Source organism: Mesoplodon bidens (genome assembly GCF_964165515.1).
Source record: "Mesoplodon bidens genome assembly, chromosome: 18".
Classification (NCBI taxonomy): domain Eukaryota; kingdom Metazoa; phylum Chordata; class Mammalia; order Artiodactyla; family Ziphiidae; genus Mesoplodon; species Mesoplodon bidens.
Window position 1 is genome coordinate 34,217,667 of NC_138175.1, and position 18,850 is coordinate 34,236,516.

General features: G+C 35.3%; 1 protein-coding gene across 7 annotated transcripts in view; it reads right to left on the reverse strand.

The window, feature by feature from the left end:
- Positions 1-18,850, reverse strand: part of CYLD (CYLD lysine 63 deubiquitinase) — a 61,347-nt gene that overhangs the window by 12,988 nt on the left and 29,509 nt on the right. For all 7 annotated transcript variants that reach the window (XM_081217532.1, XM_081217529.1, XM_081217527.1 and 4 more), the window contains 8 exons: positions 15,724-15,822; positions 13,813-13,929; positions 8,657-9,036; positions 7,329-7,494; positions 6,264-6,405; positions 4,634-4,756; positions 1,878-1,969; positions 971-1,037 (listed from right to left, as the gene is read on the reverse strand). In XM_081217532.1, the coding sequence (XP_081073658.1) occupies positions 971-1,037; positions 1,878-1,969; positions 4,634-4,756; positions 6,264-6,405; positions 7,329-7,494; positions 8,657-9,036; positions 13,813-13,929; positions 15,724-15,822 (1,186 nt within the window). The remainder of the gene's footprint in view (positions 1-970; positions 1,038-1,877; positions 1,970-4,633; positions 4,757-6,263; positions 6,406-7,328; positions 7,495-8,656; positions 9,037-13,812; positions 13,930-15,723; positions 15,823-18,850) is intronic.

The window sequence follows — 18,850 nt, forward strand, 5'->3', positions numbered from 1 at the left end:
TAGCATTTTATACTTTCATGAAGTATGAAACTATCCCTTTTTCATATTTGCTAGTGGGAATACTGGAATATGACTGATTTCTCCATGGTTTTTTCCTGCATGGTCAAATTACAAATTCTTGTGTTAATACTAGTAGTTTCTAAACAATTCTCTAGGATTTTCTGGGTGTACATATAGGTATGACCTTATTTGAATAGATAATAAATATATCTTATCTTATTTCATTAGCTAGAACTTCCAAAACAATATCAAGCTATAACTGCAGTACTGTCCACCCTTCCCTCCGTCCTTCTTACTCATCAATTCAACACTGACATCAAAGAACATCACTTAAGACACTGAGATGAGTAAGAATACTTGTCTGTGATTAGCTTTTAGGGAAGTAAATAGTATATAAGCAAGATTTTTCAACAAAGAAACCCAGACTAAAATGTAAAAAGGCCCAGCATTCAATCTGGAAAGTTCATCGATTTAGAACATCTCACTAAGAACTTCACTGCATTAGATTCAAGGCTTTCATTAAAGATGGGGGGAAAGATGACCAAGTTATAAAACTGAGAACAAGAGAGCTAATTAGGGCTAAATTAATTCTTTGACTAATGGGTCGTCAAAAACAGTGCTCCCACAGTGTTTGATTGAGTTTGAATAATATTCTCTTAAAAGGATTCATTAATTTAAATTACAAAAATATTTATAAACAGTTTTATAAGAAAACGATTTGCAATAGTGCTTATTACTGGGGTTAAAATTAGAAGCACAAATTTACACTGGATTTGTTCTTCAAGTTAAGTATGATACTATGGCAAAGATAATGATTTAAATTAATTTGCATTGCAGGAACCTAACATATTAAGATCGCTAAATAAATACAATATTAAGTAATCATTAAGGAAATCATTTCTACTGAATGATGGCAGTGGATATGAGGATTGTCTATTTTTCCAATGCTTCTGTAACAGTTTAAAATTACCTTATTTTTAACAATGGTTCTACCCTTAAAATATGATGAAACAGGATATTCAAGAATTCTTCAGGATCTAGGAGAAAATAAAAAATCAAATAAGTCACAGACAAGATTTTTAAATCATTCTATTTTTTCTTTATAACAGTCATATTCCTATACAGAATTCAATTTCATAATCAGTATTATTTCAATTAAAAGCATAGTTCTCAAGTTTTCCTAACAACAAACTACAAAGGATATTTAAATGATATGATAAAGTATTACGTGCCAATTTTGTTATAACTTTATTATATTTCAAAGGGTATAATAATTCACATATAGGGAAATAATTTTAATTTCTTTGGGGGGGGCTTAAGATAAGTGTAATAAAACCTGACATATGACCTTATTTTTTCCTGCTATTTAAATAATTATCAAGTCTGTAAATATTATAGCTAGTTACAATATGCTGTTAATACATTCAAAGTCAGGAGTTGAATCTCTGAGTAAATTCATTAGCTATGAATAGATTAAAACACTGTCTCTAACCATAAACTTAATCCTAATCAGCCATTTGTAACTCCCTTTATAACAAGGAAAGCTAAGTGAGAAATGTGGATGACTCAGTGCAACTCTTCACCCCTGAAAAGAAAACAACTCCGAATATCATTGCTGGATGGAAAGATCTCCTTATTTATTCATAATATACTAAAACCAGCCAGCTTCTTAAAGGGGTTCATTATTCTACATATCACTCACTTTTAGAAGAGCGAAAGCATTTACAAAAGAGAAGAAAATTGTACATCACATAGAAAAAAATTATATTTTAAAATATAATCCCCAAAACTACACAGATATAACATTTCAGCCAACAATTTAGCATTTATGCTTTCAAGTTATTTTTAATGCATATCCTATAAATTAAAACAGTCACCTTTTTCTTCAGAGGTAAATCCTGATGCAGCCTCAACTTTTTCAAGTATTTTCCTCAGTTTCATAATCTTTGTTGCACATACGTATCCATATCTATGTTAGTAAAAAACTATTAATTAATATTAGCATATATATTAAATTAATATAACACATTTTTTATTGAAGGACAGTTGGCTTACAATGAACATAACACATTTTGATAATCAAATATTTCTTATATAACTCCAGTGTGTCATAAATTAGTAAGCTTAATAAGTATTTCAGAAAATACAATTATAAGCTTCTTCTTGAGGTTTGAAAATTTTTTAATCTATAATCAGAGTTATCCCAGATACTATGATAACCTAAAAATAACTATCATATACTAATAAAAGAAAAAATATTTTTAATTTATGATGGCTGTTTTTTTAATACTATTTTACTTAAGGAATTAAAACGTGTACTTTACAAAACAGAATATACAATTTTGAGAAAGAATCCTTTTAATGTTGTACTAAAGGATGAATAGCTACCAAGGGGGATGGAAAAGGAACTGAAATTCTAAAATCTGCAATCAAACCAATCATCGTAATTATGACATTTTCTCTTATCTTTCTCTGAATACAGGATACATTCAATAAGCTTCCTGTCAATCCTTGACAAAATTCTAATTCTAAAAATGGCTTCAGAAGACAGCTTAGAGGCCACCATGGGCTTCATAAGAGCAAGTCAGAACCACCTAATCTTATATCCATTTTTCATATCGGCTACTCACTCACTCATTAGCTCTTTGCAGCCAACATATATTGAGCATCTACCACTTACATAGTAATCTAACCTTTCAGTCACTGGGAATACAAAAATGAATAAGGTGAAAAAACAGGGTCTCTGCCTGCGAGAAGCTTGAAATGGAGAAAGCACGTGTTTCAGTACCAAGTAAAACCAGTCAGCTATAATCTAGATATGACTGCTGCAGACACAGGGAATCTTGATCAAAACAGGGCATCTGACAAGTTTCTTGTTGTGGACAGGGTGACAAAGTCTGACAAACCATGATTCTTAACTGGTTGGACAACAGTATTCAAAGAACGTTTATTAACGGACTTATGGTGTTTGGAAGGAAAGAAGGAAGTGGTAACATGCCTTAGAGTTTTGGATTTAATCTGTCTTGTTCTAGTATCAATCACTTGGGGGGAAAATAGACAGTATGTTTAAATTTTGCATTTATACAAATATAATACAATATAATTGATGTAAAACTCAAGATTCATAATTATCTTAAGGGGGTAAAAACTACAGTTATTTTCATCATTACAGAATTCAAAGAAAACAAAAGATACAAGTGGGAAATTTATTCACCTATAATATACTTTCCTAGTCATGTTATATAGTAGGTCATTCTGAATGCTCATTATATTTCAGTGTTCTGCATTTTGGGGTCAAAATCTTGTATCAAACTATTTTTTATTTTAATTGTTAAATAATAAAAGTATGTCACAAAATTTAAATTTATCTTAATATGGACTCTAAATTACATAGTTTGCTCCCTATATTCCTAAAAGAACAGATTTGTGATCTATGGCCCTGACTCTTCATAGTTTAAATTTTATACTGTGACATTATCACACATTCCTCCTACCACTTAACAAAAGTCCTTACTAGATGTCTTGTACTTATACCATTACAAATTGCTTCTTGTGGCCAAAGAAAGACATACTTATAATTCTTAAACTAGGAGAAAATCAAAAACATCACCTTTTTAAGAGAGGTGGAGGGAGGCCTAAATATCTTCCTTTAACCAAGAAATGTGTTAATAAAATACATCTCATGTGTTTCTAACATAAAACTATTAAATACTTGCTACTCTATAAATAAAAATTTCCCTTGCTGCTATTCATTCAGATAAAATTAAGTTTAAGAAGCCAGATCATACCGATTAAACTAATAAGCATGATTACATTAGGGGTAGTACTGGAGAAGGTAAGAATCCCAAATACCTTATATCAGCTTTTATAAACCTACTGTAATTGCTGAATTGTAGTACACTCTACCAAAATGGTTTAATCATTTCATGGCATACACTATGTGCTACACCTTGGCCAGATTTAAACTGTTAAAGAAGTAAAGACAGTACAACAGGACTTCCCTGGTGGTGCAGTGGTTAAGGATCCTCCTGCCAATGCAGGGGTCACAGGCTCGATCCCCGGTCCGGGAAGATCCCACATGCCACGGAGCAACTAAGCCCGTGCGCCACAACTACTGAGCCTGTGCTCTAGAGCCGGCGAGCCATAACTACTGAGCCCGTGCACTGAAACTACTGAAGCCCATGCACCCTAGAGCCCGCGCACTGCAACTGCTGAGCCCACACCCCGCAACTACTGAGGCCCATGCACCTAGAGCCTGTGCTCCACAACAAGAGAAGCCACCGCAATGAGAAGCTCGTGCACCGCAACAAAGAGTAGTCCCTGCTCACCACAACTAGAGAAAGCCCATGTGCAGCAATGAAGACCCAACACAGCCAAAAAATAATTAAATAAATAAAATAAAAATTAAAAAATAAATAAATAAAAGTAGCAACAAAGACTGAACAGAAATCTTCTTTAAAAAAAAAAAAGACAATACAAGGACTGAAAGTTAAAAAAGATGTTAACACATCATCGAGAGAACTAATTCTCTCCCATTTCTCATTAAAGGAAAGCAGGGAATAAATTAATTACTGTACCAAAAAACAGCACCTAGGATACCACCTAAAGGCAAAAATAACTATCTTCTACTTACATTCTCAGAGGATTAACGATTTCTGTCCTCAGCAGCTCTTGAGTTTCACTATAATATTCTACATCATTCTTTTCTTTGGGTCTAAGTAACACAGTGTCCAGAACAGAACTAAAAGAAAACAAGCTGCAAAATAAAAAGAATATTTTTCCTCATGCTGTAAATGTACTAATTTTTGAGAAACACATACTAAAAAGAATATGAAGAGAAAAATCACAAACTCTGGAAAACAAATAACATACAAATTAGTGGGGTTTTTTTTTCTTCAAATTAGTGTTTTTTATTAATACAGGTAAACAAGACCCCTGTCAAGGTTCCCATGGTTCAATCATCAGGGCCTAGAGATCCTTAAGGAGAATACTAGTATCAAGAAGGCAAACTACAGATTGACAGTGTTAAAGGATTAAAAATACGCCTTCAGTACACTGGAAAACTTCTTTGCAAAAGCTGAAAGAAGGTCTACAAATCTGAGTTAAACTACAACAGAGGAGAAAGTTTGGAAACTAATTTCCCAAGGCAAACACATAGCCAATATGTAACCCACTCTAGGTATTATACTTCTCTCTCTCCACAGCCCTTTGCAGAAATCTGAATTCCTTTAAATGTCAAAATCACTTGTGAGTGACTAACAGCAGTGACTTGCTGATATCAAAGAAAAAGAAAATTTGGCTAAACAGATTTTTATCAGAAAATCTGAAGAATATTATATCAATTCTTGCTTTTGTCAACACCTCTGAGAAACAAAGTATTCTGCCCAAAAAATGGCCCACCACTTTTATTCTTCTCCCTGTATTAAAAATTTTAGGCTTCCCTGGTGGCGCAGTGGTTGAGAGTCCGCCTGCCAATGCAGGGGACACGGGTTCGTGCCCCAGTCCGGGAAGATCCCACATGCCGCGGAGCGGCTGGGCCCGTGAGCCATGGCCGCTGGGCCTGCTCATCCGGAGCCTGTGCTCCGCAACGGGAGAGGCCACAACAGTGAGAGGCCCGCGTACTGCAAAAAAAAAAAAAAAAAAAAAAAAAAAAATTTTAACATCCCATTAACTTCCTAATTCTTACAACATGGCTGTACAGAGCTGGCAGGCTATGCTCAGTTTAACTGGCGATGTTCTTGTTTCAAGCTTCAGAGTGTAAAAATTCTTGCCATGTTAAATCGTTCTACTTTGGAACAAACTACATATACGAGGGCAACTGTGCTTCTACTGAAAATACTTCTTTAAAATAGTTTTATGATTGCCTCTGCCTAGTAAAACAAACACAAGCCAGTCAATGGCTTATGACAAGTTATTTGATTTGTGCACAAAGATCCTGTATTTATTCTCTTCAGTCCTATGATTTCCCACATATCCTCAGAATATCTGTACCACCTGTAACACTATCATTCACCTCTTATCCATCATTCACTGCATTATTTTTTATATTAATTTTTTGGATACAGGCACATGAGGCAACATCCAGTAGCTTCCAAGGAGTATATAGTGAAATGCAAATATCCCTTTCTCTCCTGAACCCCAGTCCCCAGTTTCTCCACTCAGAGGCAATTAGCAGTTTCTTTCTCTCTCTCTTTCTCTCTCTCTCGGACACACACACCTACCCCCATGGCACTATGTTCCTACTGCATTCATTTTAAACTTACCAGAATAAGGTTGAGTCTAAGTAACAAGAATTGTAATGACCCTGGATACCTTTCTTCTTTCCAATCATTATCTCTAAACCTTCTTTTTCCATTTTTGGTGGAGTATTTTCTTCTACTACTTCACTTAAGTAGCCTCCAAATGCTGCAAAGATAAAAATGAAAATAATTCTTTTAAACTATTATAGTTATGTATTCCCATACATATTTCTTCACTTAAAAATATCTTTTTGTATTTTGATGCACAATTTATTACCCAACTTAAAACTAAGTTAAAGGTAGGTTTTGGTTAATTGTTATTCAGCTTGGCTTATAAAAAATGCTAATGTTCGCTTTCAACCTTACTTCCTCCACAATTTAAAAAACACTTTAGAGTATCAAGTAATGTAAAAAAGCATCTGCCAGGTAAAATATTTTGTTCCCCAAATATTTTGTCTGAAGATGTTCCATTTTTAAGTTGGAAAAGAAAACAAAAAATTCCAAAGCACTACTTCAACTGTAAGAAAAATTGTTTTTCATAAAGATGGCTTTCCTATTTATACCTGTTTAACCCTCAAGATGTTTCACCACGATTATCCAAAACTGGAAAGGAACAGTATCAGAAAACTGCCACCTACTATAAGTGATGAGATCTGTCCTTCATCAAGCAATTAAAACTATTTCTTGTAATAATGCTGACTTCTTGATAAGACATGCTTATTGTTGTACTTGAACAATACAGAGAGAGGAAAATCAGTGCTATAAAGAAGGCCACATTTCAATCTCTACTTCCTGGGTTGTTGAAAATTAAATGTCTGTAATCAACAGGAAGGGGAAAATAAATCCCACTATTTCTCAATTTTTAAGTCTCAAGCATGGTTTCCTGGCTAATACTTTTTTTAAATGTCCCCTCTTAGGATAACTGTAACTTTCTCATACACCAAGTAATAATTTTTTTCTAATTTAAAAGCTTGATGAACACTGGCAGGAAAGAAAGAAACACTGTTTACTACCAACTACTGCAAAATGACATGAGGTCAGAACTAGAGTCATTCCCGATGGATGAATAAATGAAAGGCACACAAATACCTAAAGAGTTACAGCGTTCGATCTGATTGGAAACTGGCTGCAGGGACGCAAACCTAGAGTCCGGCCGGCAGCTCTTCAGTTTAACAAACAGCGCCTTCTTCAGGGCACAGGTGAAATATCGAGTACCCCTAAAGGTTCCATCTGTACAGCCTGCACACTCGTCTTCCTGAAAAAGAAAAAAAAAAAAAAGTGCTTAGACATGCATTATTCTCCATCTTGCAAAGATGGTATACAAAGAACTAAGACTTGTTTCAAGTTTACCCTTTCTTAGAATTCCGTTGTCACACCTGTACTGAGAACTCCATCAGGAAAAAGGGGTTGACTAATCAGTATTTCAGCCCACAGCTGACGATTTGAGAAATTAATGCCTTATTCCAGCATAAAATCCTCAATGTATTTCCCTTCAGAATACATGTTAAACCTTCCCTGGTTAACTGACTTCCCTGCACCATTTCCAAAAGCATTAAAACTAGTGGGGAGAGGGGGCCAGAAGGGGCTGTTTATTTTAACAACCCAAAGAGAAAAATAGCATTCACTGGCCTGTAAACCAACAAATAAAAAAACAAGAAATATATTTAAATAAAAGCTAAATGTACTCAAATTCTCTTTCTGATTATGAAATGTCAAACAATATGCTTTCTAATCTCCAAAGTCTTTCCCTCTACCAAAGATCTCAAAAGATCACTAAAAATGGTGATTAATCTTAAAGTCAATGATAGAAATATTAGAACTGATGGCAGGAGGGAGGCTAAGAAAAAAAAAAAAAGAAAGAAAAACTGATAACAGTTTGCTTTCCTTACTGCATTCTGTTTAATATAATGAGCCTAAACATATTAGCCTAAAAATCTACTTTCATTCCTTGAACACAGATCAACTAACATTAAGAATAAGTGGGGGCTTCCCTGGTGGCACAGTGGTTGAGAGTCCACCTGCCGGTGCAGGGGACACGGGGTCGTGCCCCGTTCCAGGAAGATCCCACATGCCGCAGAGCGGCTGGGCCCATGAGCCATGGCTGCTGGGCCTGCACATCCGGAGCTTGTGCTCCGCAACGGGAGAGGCCACAAGAGGCCCGCATACCGCAAACAAAAAAAACAAAAAACAAAACAAAACAAGAATAAGTGGATCAGATGCTTAATGGGTGGCAAAGGATGTCAGGCAGCATGCTTAATGGGTGGCAAAGGATGTCAGGCAGCATGGTAATAAAATTTTTCTCTAGTGATGGCTTTGTGGATAAATAAAATATTTCACCAAAAAGCAAAGAATAGTGAAAGATCTGTACAAAACCCCAGACAGAAAAGAAATGCAATTTTTAGGTCAAATTAAATTACCAGTTCCAGTCCAGCTAGTACTTCATTGAGTCCTGGTGGCTGACCAATCCAACGGATTACCCCATAGAAAGGAGGATTCTCTTTAACCTCGGCCAGCGAGCCCACTTCCAGGCCATGTGAGTTACCAGAAGATACGGCCAAGGGTGGACTCTCCTGCACAGGTGCATTGTTTAGCTCTCCCATCACAGACTGAACTGACAGAGAGAGCGGACTGTGGCTAATACTTCCATTGGTGTTGGGCATCTTTGTCAGACTAAATGGTAAGGAATGAAATCTGTTCTCGCTGGATAGTGAGTTCATGGAAGGAGGTTGCAGTGGTGGTGAAGCGTGTCCAAAGTCTGAAGAGATCTCCGTAAGTGATTTTGCAGGGTCTTCAGCAACTATAAAAAATTATTCTTAATTAGAGAAACTTATTCAAGAATATTAAATATGCCCTACATCTCTAAAGATTAATATATACATAAGTCCAACTGCCCACCTGACCTCTTCTAGTATGATTCTCATAAGCATCACGAACTTACTACCTCCAAGTCAGTGTTCTTGATTCACATCCCCACCTCCAAATTTTTCTTCTTCAGTAAATGGCACCCAATTATTCAAACCAATAAAATATGTTATTGATTGGAATTGTATAGGTTATATTCTTTGTCCAAAATACAATTAAGTTACAAAAACCAATACAAAAAAAAGAGCAAAAAATTAAGAAAGATGCTTCTAAATAACAAATGAATCAAAGAAGAAATGATAATGTAAATTTTTAAATAAAGAAAAAATAAACACTTGAACACAACTAAAGTAATACTTATAAAAGAAATGTAGACTTAATAGTTCATTTTAGAAAAAAAGGAAGGGTAATATTAATAAACTCAGCATACAACTTAGGAAGTTAGAAAAACAACAGAATAACCTCCCCAAAAGTAGTCAAGAGGAAAGGATAAACACAAAAACAGAAATTAATGAAAGAGAAAACAAACATCCAATAAAAAGAACCAAAGCCAAAAGCTGTTTCATTAAAACAACTAATACAGTTGCCAGGCAGGTACTGCAAATCAGTGTGGAAAGAACAAACTTCTTAATAAATGGCGTTGAGATAATCAACTATCCATATTTTTAAAAAATTAAATTGGACTCCTCTGTCATACTCTACACAAAAACAATTTCCAGATGTCTTAAAGAAAAATGTCAAAGGCAAAACTACAAATTTTGGAAGAGAATATAGAAGAATGTTCTTTATGACTTTAGGGTAGAGAGAAATATCTTAAACATGAGTATACAAACCAAAAAGGAAAAGACTGACAAATATGACCACATTAAAATTAAGAGATACTTGTCCATTAAAAGGCATCATAGCAAGAGTAGAAATATCAGCCACAAACAAGGAGAAAATACTTGTAATCCTTATTTCTGACAAAGGATTAGAATTTGAAAAAGGTCTATAAAGCAATTTTTTTTAAAGACCAGAAAAAAATAGGAAAAAAAATGGACAAAAGACTTGAAAAGGGAGCTCACAAAAAAAGAAACCTAAATCACCAACAAATCAATGAAAAGGTTTTTGCCCTCACTAGTAAATACATAAAAGAAAGTCAAAATCAACATGAGATAGCATTTCAAAAGGTAAAGGTCTTAGAACATTAACTGCTGGTGAGGATGAGGAGTCAATGATACCCTTACACAAAGCTGATGGGAGTGTGAATTGGTATTAACTATTCCAGGAAACAGTTTGGCATTATTTAGTAAAGGAAAGATGTGCATATCCCATGTACATCTAGTAATTCCACTCCTAGGTACATACCCTAGGCATGGGTAAGAATGTTAATAGCAGAGCTGTTAATAATAGCAAGAAAATAAAACCAATTCAAATGTCCATCAATGGTCGAATGGATAGTTACATTGTGGTATATTTAAATACCATATTTCACAGAAATGAAATGGAATGGAATGCAATGCTATACAGCAACGAAAACAAATAAATCATCATCACATACTACAACTTGGATGAATCTAGAAACATAATGTTGAGGGAGGAAATTACACAATATACATACAGTCTGATTCCTTGTATATAAAGCTCAAAACCACGCAGAACTAACAGTATGCTGTTTAGATGGACAAACTCATAAAGCGATAGTGAAAACCAAGAGAGTGATAAACACTAAATTAAAGATGATGGTAGCTCAGAGGAGAGTGAAAAGAACAACACTAGGAAGAAGCGCTGAGAGGATTTCAAAGGGAATGAAAATGTTCTTTGCCTTAAAGTGAGTAGCGACTCCATGGGTGTTCACTGTACTTTATACCTTTCCATTTAAGATTCTTTACTGATGATATTTAATCTAAAAAAATTTTAAGTTATTATTTTCTTTCCCAAACCCTCAACCCCCCAAGCCCAACACTCAATTCCATAGAGTAAGATCTGTTGTTTCTACCTCCAAAATATACCTCAAATTTGTCCACCCCTCTTACCCTCTACCATCATCTCCCCAGTCAAAGCCACCATCATCTTTCACCCTGCAACCAGTCTCTTACCTGGACTCTCTGTCCCTCTTCTCGCCCCTCTCCAATCTAATTACCATACCACAACTAGTGAGATCTTTTTAAAATTTAAAGATCTTACGTGATCTTGTATCATTCCCTTGTTTAAAACCGTCCATGGCTTTCCAGTACCTTACAATAAATACTAAATTTCTTACCAACACTTACTAGGTCCTAAATGATCTGACTCCTACCTACCCCTCCAAACTCATTTCATACACCTCTTTTCCTTGCTTACTCTGCTGCAGCCACTCTGGCCTACTTCCTGTTCCCCAAATATAATTTCTCACCTCAGGACCTCTGCCTTTACTATTTCCTCTGCCTAGAATGCTCTTGTCAAGCTCTTTTTCTGGCAGTTTCATTCACATCATCCAGATCTCAACATAAATATCATTTCCTCAAAGACTCTTTTCCAAACCACCTCTGGAGCCAGCTTCCCACCAGCTGCTATCACCTTGTTCATTTCCTTCATTGCACATGTCACAGTTACCTTGTCTGTCTATGTTTATTGTCTATCATACCAACTAGAATATAAGCTCCCTACAACGAGGAACTTTGTTAGTCTTTTCCATGGCTGGATCCATAACACTTGGTATAGCCACTAACACAAGAAAATACTCAATATTTGTAATAAAAAAATTGAATAAATGAATTAAACATTATAAAGAATAGCCTTTAAAATGTGTAAGTAAAACAACTACAGATATGATGTTCTTTTACAAGTAAATTGCTTCTATTTTCTAATTTAAGGATGCAGGCCTATTCCATATAAATTTCATTACTTCATATGTCTTTTTGGACCAGTTAGAAGGTCACTATATTAATCAAGACAGCAAAAAACAAAGGAAAGGATCTGAACTAAGGCAGTGGTTTCAGAAATGAAGAGAGGGGAAGGATTCCAGTGATACTAAAGAGGAGGAAATCCCTAGGACTTGGTGACATCTGGATGTGACTAATGAGAGAGAGAGAGGAGGTCCAGGATGAAGCAGAAACTTACATTTTAGGCAACTGGACTCATGTCTCCATCTCCTCGCTCCGTAAAAACATAACTCACAAGGCCATCAGCGACTGCCACTGGCTAAATCCAACGGGTTTTTGTGTGGTCTTTATCTTATTTGCCCTCTCAGAAGCATTCGACACTGGTGTCTATTAGCTCCTTGGCTTCTTGGCCCAATAACCTCTTGTTTTGCCCACATCCTCTGGTTACCTTTTCTCTGTCTCCTTTGAAGACTTCTCCTCCTCCCAGCCATTATGCTCCTCAAGGCTCAGACTTAAGCCACACCCTCCATCCCTACTTTCTCCATAGGTGATACTATTCACAGGATTTTAATCACCACATACGTGAAGGCAACCTACAAATTTATTTCTCCAGCTCTTAACATCTCTTTTAAGCTCCGGATCTGCATATGCAACTGCCCGCTTGACAAATCAACTCTGGGAAGTTTAAAAGGCTCCTCAAACTCAACATATTCAAAGCAAATCCATCACTTTCCTCCACAATCACCTAATCCATCACGTTCCTCCATCATCACCTAAGTAAGTATGCAGGCGAGAAAACTAGGAGTCATCACTCACGTCTCTTTCTTCCTTACCTCTCACTTTCAATCTATCTGTGAATCCTGTCAATTCACTTCTGATATCTCATAGCCATCCACCTCTCCCTATCCTTTCCCCAACAAGTCTAGCCCCAGCAACTTTAATCTATGGTTGAGCCTATCAGCAGCCTTCAACGGTGTCCTTGCATTCACACAGCCCCTGCTTCAGTCCACTGTCCACCCTGCAGCCACAATCGTCTTTTCAAAAGGCAAACCCTGCAAACCCCTTGCTGAAAATCCTTCACTGGCCAGCCATTTCCTTTTAATAGGATACACCAGGCTCCACATGCCCTGGCCTTGTTTGCCGCTCCATTCTCATCTCATAAAATGTTCTATCTCTCTGTTCTGGCTACTCTGGCTCTCCTTAGTCCTTGGCAAACACCAGCTCCATTTTACCACAAGGCCTTTACATATGCTGTTCTTTCTGCCTAAAACATTCTTCTGCCCCATTTCAATTTGTTATCTATCACTCCCCTGGTAAATCTAAGCTCATGTCACTTCCTCCTAGAAATATCCCTGAGACCCTCAAGTAAAAGCATCCCTTAATATACTCTCACAGCATCATATGCCTTCATTACACTCATCAAGACTGCAATTCTTCATTTGTTTCTGGCACACAGTAAACATTCAATATATACTTGTTGAACAGATGAACAAAAGAAAAAAGAATAAACCAGAAGAAAGTGATGTCCCAGAACCAAGGGAAGGTAGAGTTTTTTAAAAGTGGTATCAAAAAAAAGGATATCAAGATAGTAAAGTCTTTAAATGATTCAATTGATTCTAGAGATCTTCTACCTTAAACAGATCAATGAAGTGCAGAGAACAAGCTGCTAATACACTTTCTAAGTACTACATTAACCTTAACAGCAGTGCAGTTCAAACTGTGTATAATATTTTAATTCAGCAATATTAATAAAGAATGGTCTACTCATTCTGTTTCCAAAAACTATCTATATTGGTGAAAAAGCCATTTTTTCTCTAGTGAGTTAAAAGGAGAGAATCATTATAAAGAACACTAAAATTATAGATTACCTTCATCAATATACCATGAATTTTTTGATTTGGATTGTGGTTGTGAGTCAACAGAAGACCCATTTAAGGTATAAAATAATTCAGATCTGTTTCTATTTCCAGGGTCTGAGGTAGATCCTATGGAACAAGAAAAGTTCCTTTTAAAAATAAAGTCAATATGAAGTGAAAGTTTTTCCGTAAGAGAAAATAATATGTATATGGTGTTAACAATTATTTATACAACCAACAGATGTATACAAACACAATATATTTTATTAGTGCCTTCAGCTTTTAAAATTTTGGTAACCATTTTTGCAGTGTCAAAAAGATTCGTCAGGGCTTCCCTGGTGGCGCAGTGGTTGAGAGTCCACCTGCCGATGCAGGGGACATGGGTTCTTGCCCTGGGCCGGGAAGATCCCACGTGCCGCGGAGCGGCTGGGCCCGTGAGCCATGGCCACTGAGCCTGCGCGTCCGGAGCCTGTGCTCCGCAACGGGAGAGGCCACAACAGTGAGAGGCCCGCGTACCGCAAAAAAAAAAAAAAAAAAAAAGATTCTTCAGCCCAAGAAACAATGTAAGAGGAGAATAGGAGTTAAGTTAAAAGAAAAGCCTGTTTTTTTGGTTTTTTTTTTTTAAACAAACTGCTTTAAAAAATCATTTCATGTACTATGGCTTATTTCCAAATGTCAAAATCACCATTCCCCAGTTTCACTTAACAAACCTCTTGGTTCACAAACTTAACATATTATTTTAAAACGGCTGCCCTCAAAAAAAGGCAGTCTTCAAATGTATATAAATAGATGCATAAATTAAGTTTAAAAGATTTAAGGTTTAAACATTTTTGAATTGTTAGTCAACAAATCCCTTGCTGAATTTCTTCATGTCTCTGAAAAAGTGAAGCAGTATTATCTCTTATACATTAGATTTATTAAATGTAAGAAAATTTAGTGTAGCTATGCCACAGACACATCAAGACATTCCCCTGCCTCATTACTAAGAAGACATGCTATCGTTGAGAGCAGTGGGGTCTCTAGAACCTACAACAAAATCTGATTTCTCTTTCAATTTAAAGCAGATAACTTTACACTTCGTACCTATAACTAAGATCTGTTACAACATAAGTGGTACACATATCTTAAGAAAATCTTGAGGCTATTCATATTTAAGTGAGAGTAGCAAATTGGTGCTAGCCTATCTAGATCCACAGGTTAACATAAAAAGTACTATCTATCACTTATATATTCTATTTAATTCTACATCTCCCAGGGTCCAATGTCACATAAAATATTTCTTAAAGTACAATTTCCTTTTAAATAAGCAGAAAAAGTTTTCTTCACTAGATAATTGAGGGAAAAAATTCTTTTCTTAACCTACATCTGAGTTAAAAATTCTTGCAGCTTTTTAAATTAGCTGTTTAGCTTGTATAACTACCACCCTATTCACCTATGAAATATGTGGAAGCTAACCAAAAAACAACTAAAAACTCCACATGTATTGTAAGGGAGTTTCTGGAAGAAAGAAAAAAATTTTTGCTTAGTGGTTTGGAATTTAATTTGTGCCACCTCTGTTAGCAAAATCCACATAATCTATAGTATACTTTATCCTATAAACATTATCCATAAATGATTATTGTGTACAGTGCAACTCTAAACTATATATACAAATGTTACAAGTAGGGAATTCCAAAAACCAGCGTATATGGACCAGAAAAAGACACAGGTCCCCACAGGAAACTTTTCATCATTTAGAAAGGGTTGCGAACCCTTGGCTTAAGCAACACCATCTATAAACATTTTTTAGTAAACTACTAAAAATGTTTGCAAGAAGAAAGTCTACATATACCTTAAGGAGTAATACCTTTTAACCTTTTTTCAATGCTATGGCAAATAAAAAATCATGTAAATAACGAAGAACTGTATTCTATTAATCCATACCTGTAGCCTTTGGTTTATTATGACTGGATGAACCTTTGTCCCCAACACCTCTTGACATAAAGGCTAGTTTGGGAGGCCTCCTTTCCTGTGTAATGCTATCTGAAACAGTAAACATGTTTTTTAAAGATAAAAGCAAATTCTTATAGAAGAGAAACAACTGAGCAAATAATGACAATAACAACAACAATCCCTTTCCAACAAAAAAACAGAATTTTCAGAGTAGTTTTACAAATTCATCAAGGCCATAAAAAGTACTGAAAAAGGTCATACCAAAAGAAATCATTGCTGTATTTCAAAACATAATTTCTACAAGATAATACACCCCAAGTACAATTCAGCTAAGTGCTTTAACTTCTTGAAAATTTAACCACTTTTAATCAATTTTATTTGATATGTTGAAACACCACCAAGAAAACCTTACTCAGTTTTTTGCAGGATTTCCCAAATCAGTTATCCCCAGAACACCCCTGTGTGTTATGAAGTGTCCCACTCTCAAATATCTCTAGAAGATGCTGAGATAAACAGACTTCTTTACTGCATAACCCCAGAACCTTTAATATGCTAATATGCATTGTGAATCTCTCAAAAAGGGATATAATAAACTTATTTGATAATGTTTTTTGTGCCACTCTACTTAGCATCTCAGATTAATATATTTCATGGGACACAGATTGGAAAAAGTCTGGTTAGGTATATGTATCAGTTTAAAAATATATATATATATATATGTTAAGAATAACACAAACACATATACATATAAGAGAAAAAACACAGAGAAATACACAAATGAATAATGCAGAAAGCCAGAGATAAATAGCAGCAATATTTTTGAAAAAAACACTTTAAACTTTTTTGAAAAATTGGTGCAATAATTTTGTTTTTGATACAAAGACTACCTTAAACCTTAAAGGCCAGTGATTTTCATAAGATATTCACAAAAACTGATCAAACAAATGTCGAAAAGTCAGTCTGGAAAGTTTTCCCCTGGAAAGTTCAACATACCCGTGGAGTCCAACATGACACTTAAGAGTCCTACCTGATAAAGCTATGTATCAGCAAAAACAATATCACCCACAGTGGATTTTTGAGAACAGAAAGAGAAAAAGAGGGAAAGTTTTACATTTTAAACACAAGGGCTATTTTTTTTAAGAAAAAGGAAATAATACTGAATTAATTATATATAAATGATGCTTGGTAACTTTTTTCCACAGTTGGAGGGGGAGAAGAATGCATTATTAAGCTATATCTTAGCTGTCTCATAATGTGATCAAATGGAATATTATTTTAGTTCAAAAATTATACTGAATAACCATGTGTTTAACCAGGTGATATAGTAAATGAAAGGCTATTTACCAATATTTTTATGATGTTACCATTCCAATATCTCTAAATACCACATGTGACAGCTACTGTGAAAGGTAAAACTTCTTAGTCACTGGCAAAAGTTTCCAAATTACAGTATATAAATTGACTAAAGAAAACTAACTCCCACTATTAACTGTAATTAATTGCATGTAAGTCCATTTTGAAAAGATATTCACATGTATACCATAATCTATATACATTATACAGTTAGTGGTGATTATAATAAAGGCAGAAAATGGTCTTAACTAAGGCCGCCTGGCAGTACCAAAAGGCCAATGGATGAGCCGGTGGTGACAACTCTGCTGGTGATGCTAGGGGAGAACTCCAAGGATTAGGAATATGCAGGGCACTGGAGTTGGAAATGGTGGTTATCTTCTGTCAAAGACTTTGTCATGGGGGAGGTAGGGGCTCAAATATCAACTTTGAGGAATAGGACAGTCCTGCAGAATTCTATGCAGATAAAGGGTCACATGCCATATCTAACTTGCCCTCCAGCAGTTACATACCAACTAATTCTTCTTTCTTTATCACAACTATATTCATGATCCAAAGTCAAAGCCTTCCATCTTAAATGAATTTTAAGAGATTACCATCTCAGGAAAAGGCAAGCATGAGAAAGTAAACAAAGTAAGGAATAAATCTGGCAGGCAATTTTGTGAGATTAAAACAATCCTGATTAAAAGATATTAAAAGAGATAGCAAGACATGTCCGCCAAACGGCATGTATAAAATGTTCATAGCAGCCTTATTTGTAATAACCAAAAGCTGGAACAATGCATTCTACAGGAGAATGGATAAACAAACTGTGATCTGTTCATGCAATGGAATATTACATAGCAATAAAAAAAGAATAAACAACTGATATACACAACATGGACACTGTGTTGAGAAAAGAAATGAAGCCAAAAGTACCCATTATATATACACAGCAGGAATGCATTCAAAATGATAAAATTAGAAGCCTGCCCATCACTCTTATTGATTTAATCAGAAAAAGAAAAATCCTTGGGAGAAACTTGGGTTAGAAATTGTAACAATAAACCAGTGAACAATAACAAACCACAAGAAATGTCTGTGAATTTGAATGACCCACTAAACTGAGAAAATTGCTTAACTGATGTACTGCTTAACATCATCAGCCACAAGAGTATAATTCAAACCCAAATGAGAATTTAATATCCATGGAGAAATCTACTGAAGAAAATGTAAGTTTACTTGGGTAGAATGAAGAATTATAAAACCCAATACCAAACATACTATACACAACAACAAAGCAAAAATCTCCTTACAGTGAGACTACTGATCAAAGTAAATATCTTCCTTATATTTTAGACAATTTTATATGAAAAATGGTTCAAGAAATCCTGAAAAGTCCATAGAGATAACATGAGGGTTGCATACTGTGATCTAGTGCTTCAAAATAACCTTTTGGGCTCTAACTGTCTCATATGAGAGGAGTCCTGCCTATACAGACAACATTCAGGGTGATTCAGACTGACAATCTCTACAGAAGGCCACTTGGCATTATCTATCAAAATGTAAAGTACACATACCCTTTGACCCAGCAAGTCTACTTCCAGGAAGTTATCTTTTTTTTAAGATCTTATAAATATTTTAATGTAAATATGAGTATAATATATCCCATTTAAATACTCAGAAAAGTATACTGACAGCACACAAGAAAAATCTACAGATGACATGATATTGAGAGAGACAAAACACGAAAAGACAGAATTAGTATCCAAAATGATCTGAAAATGGA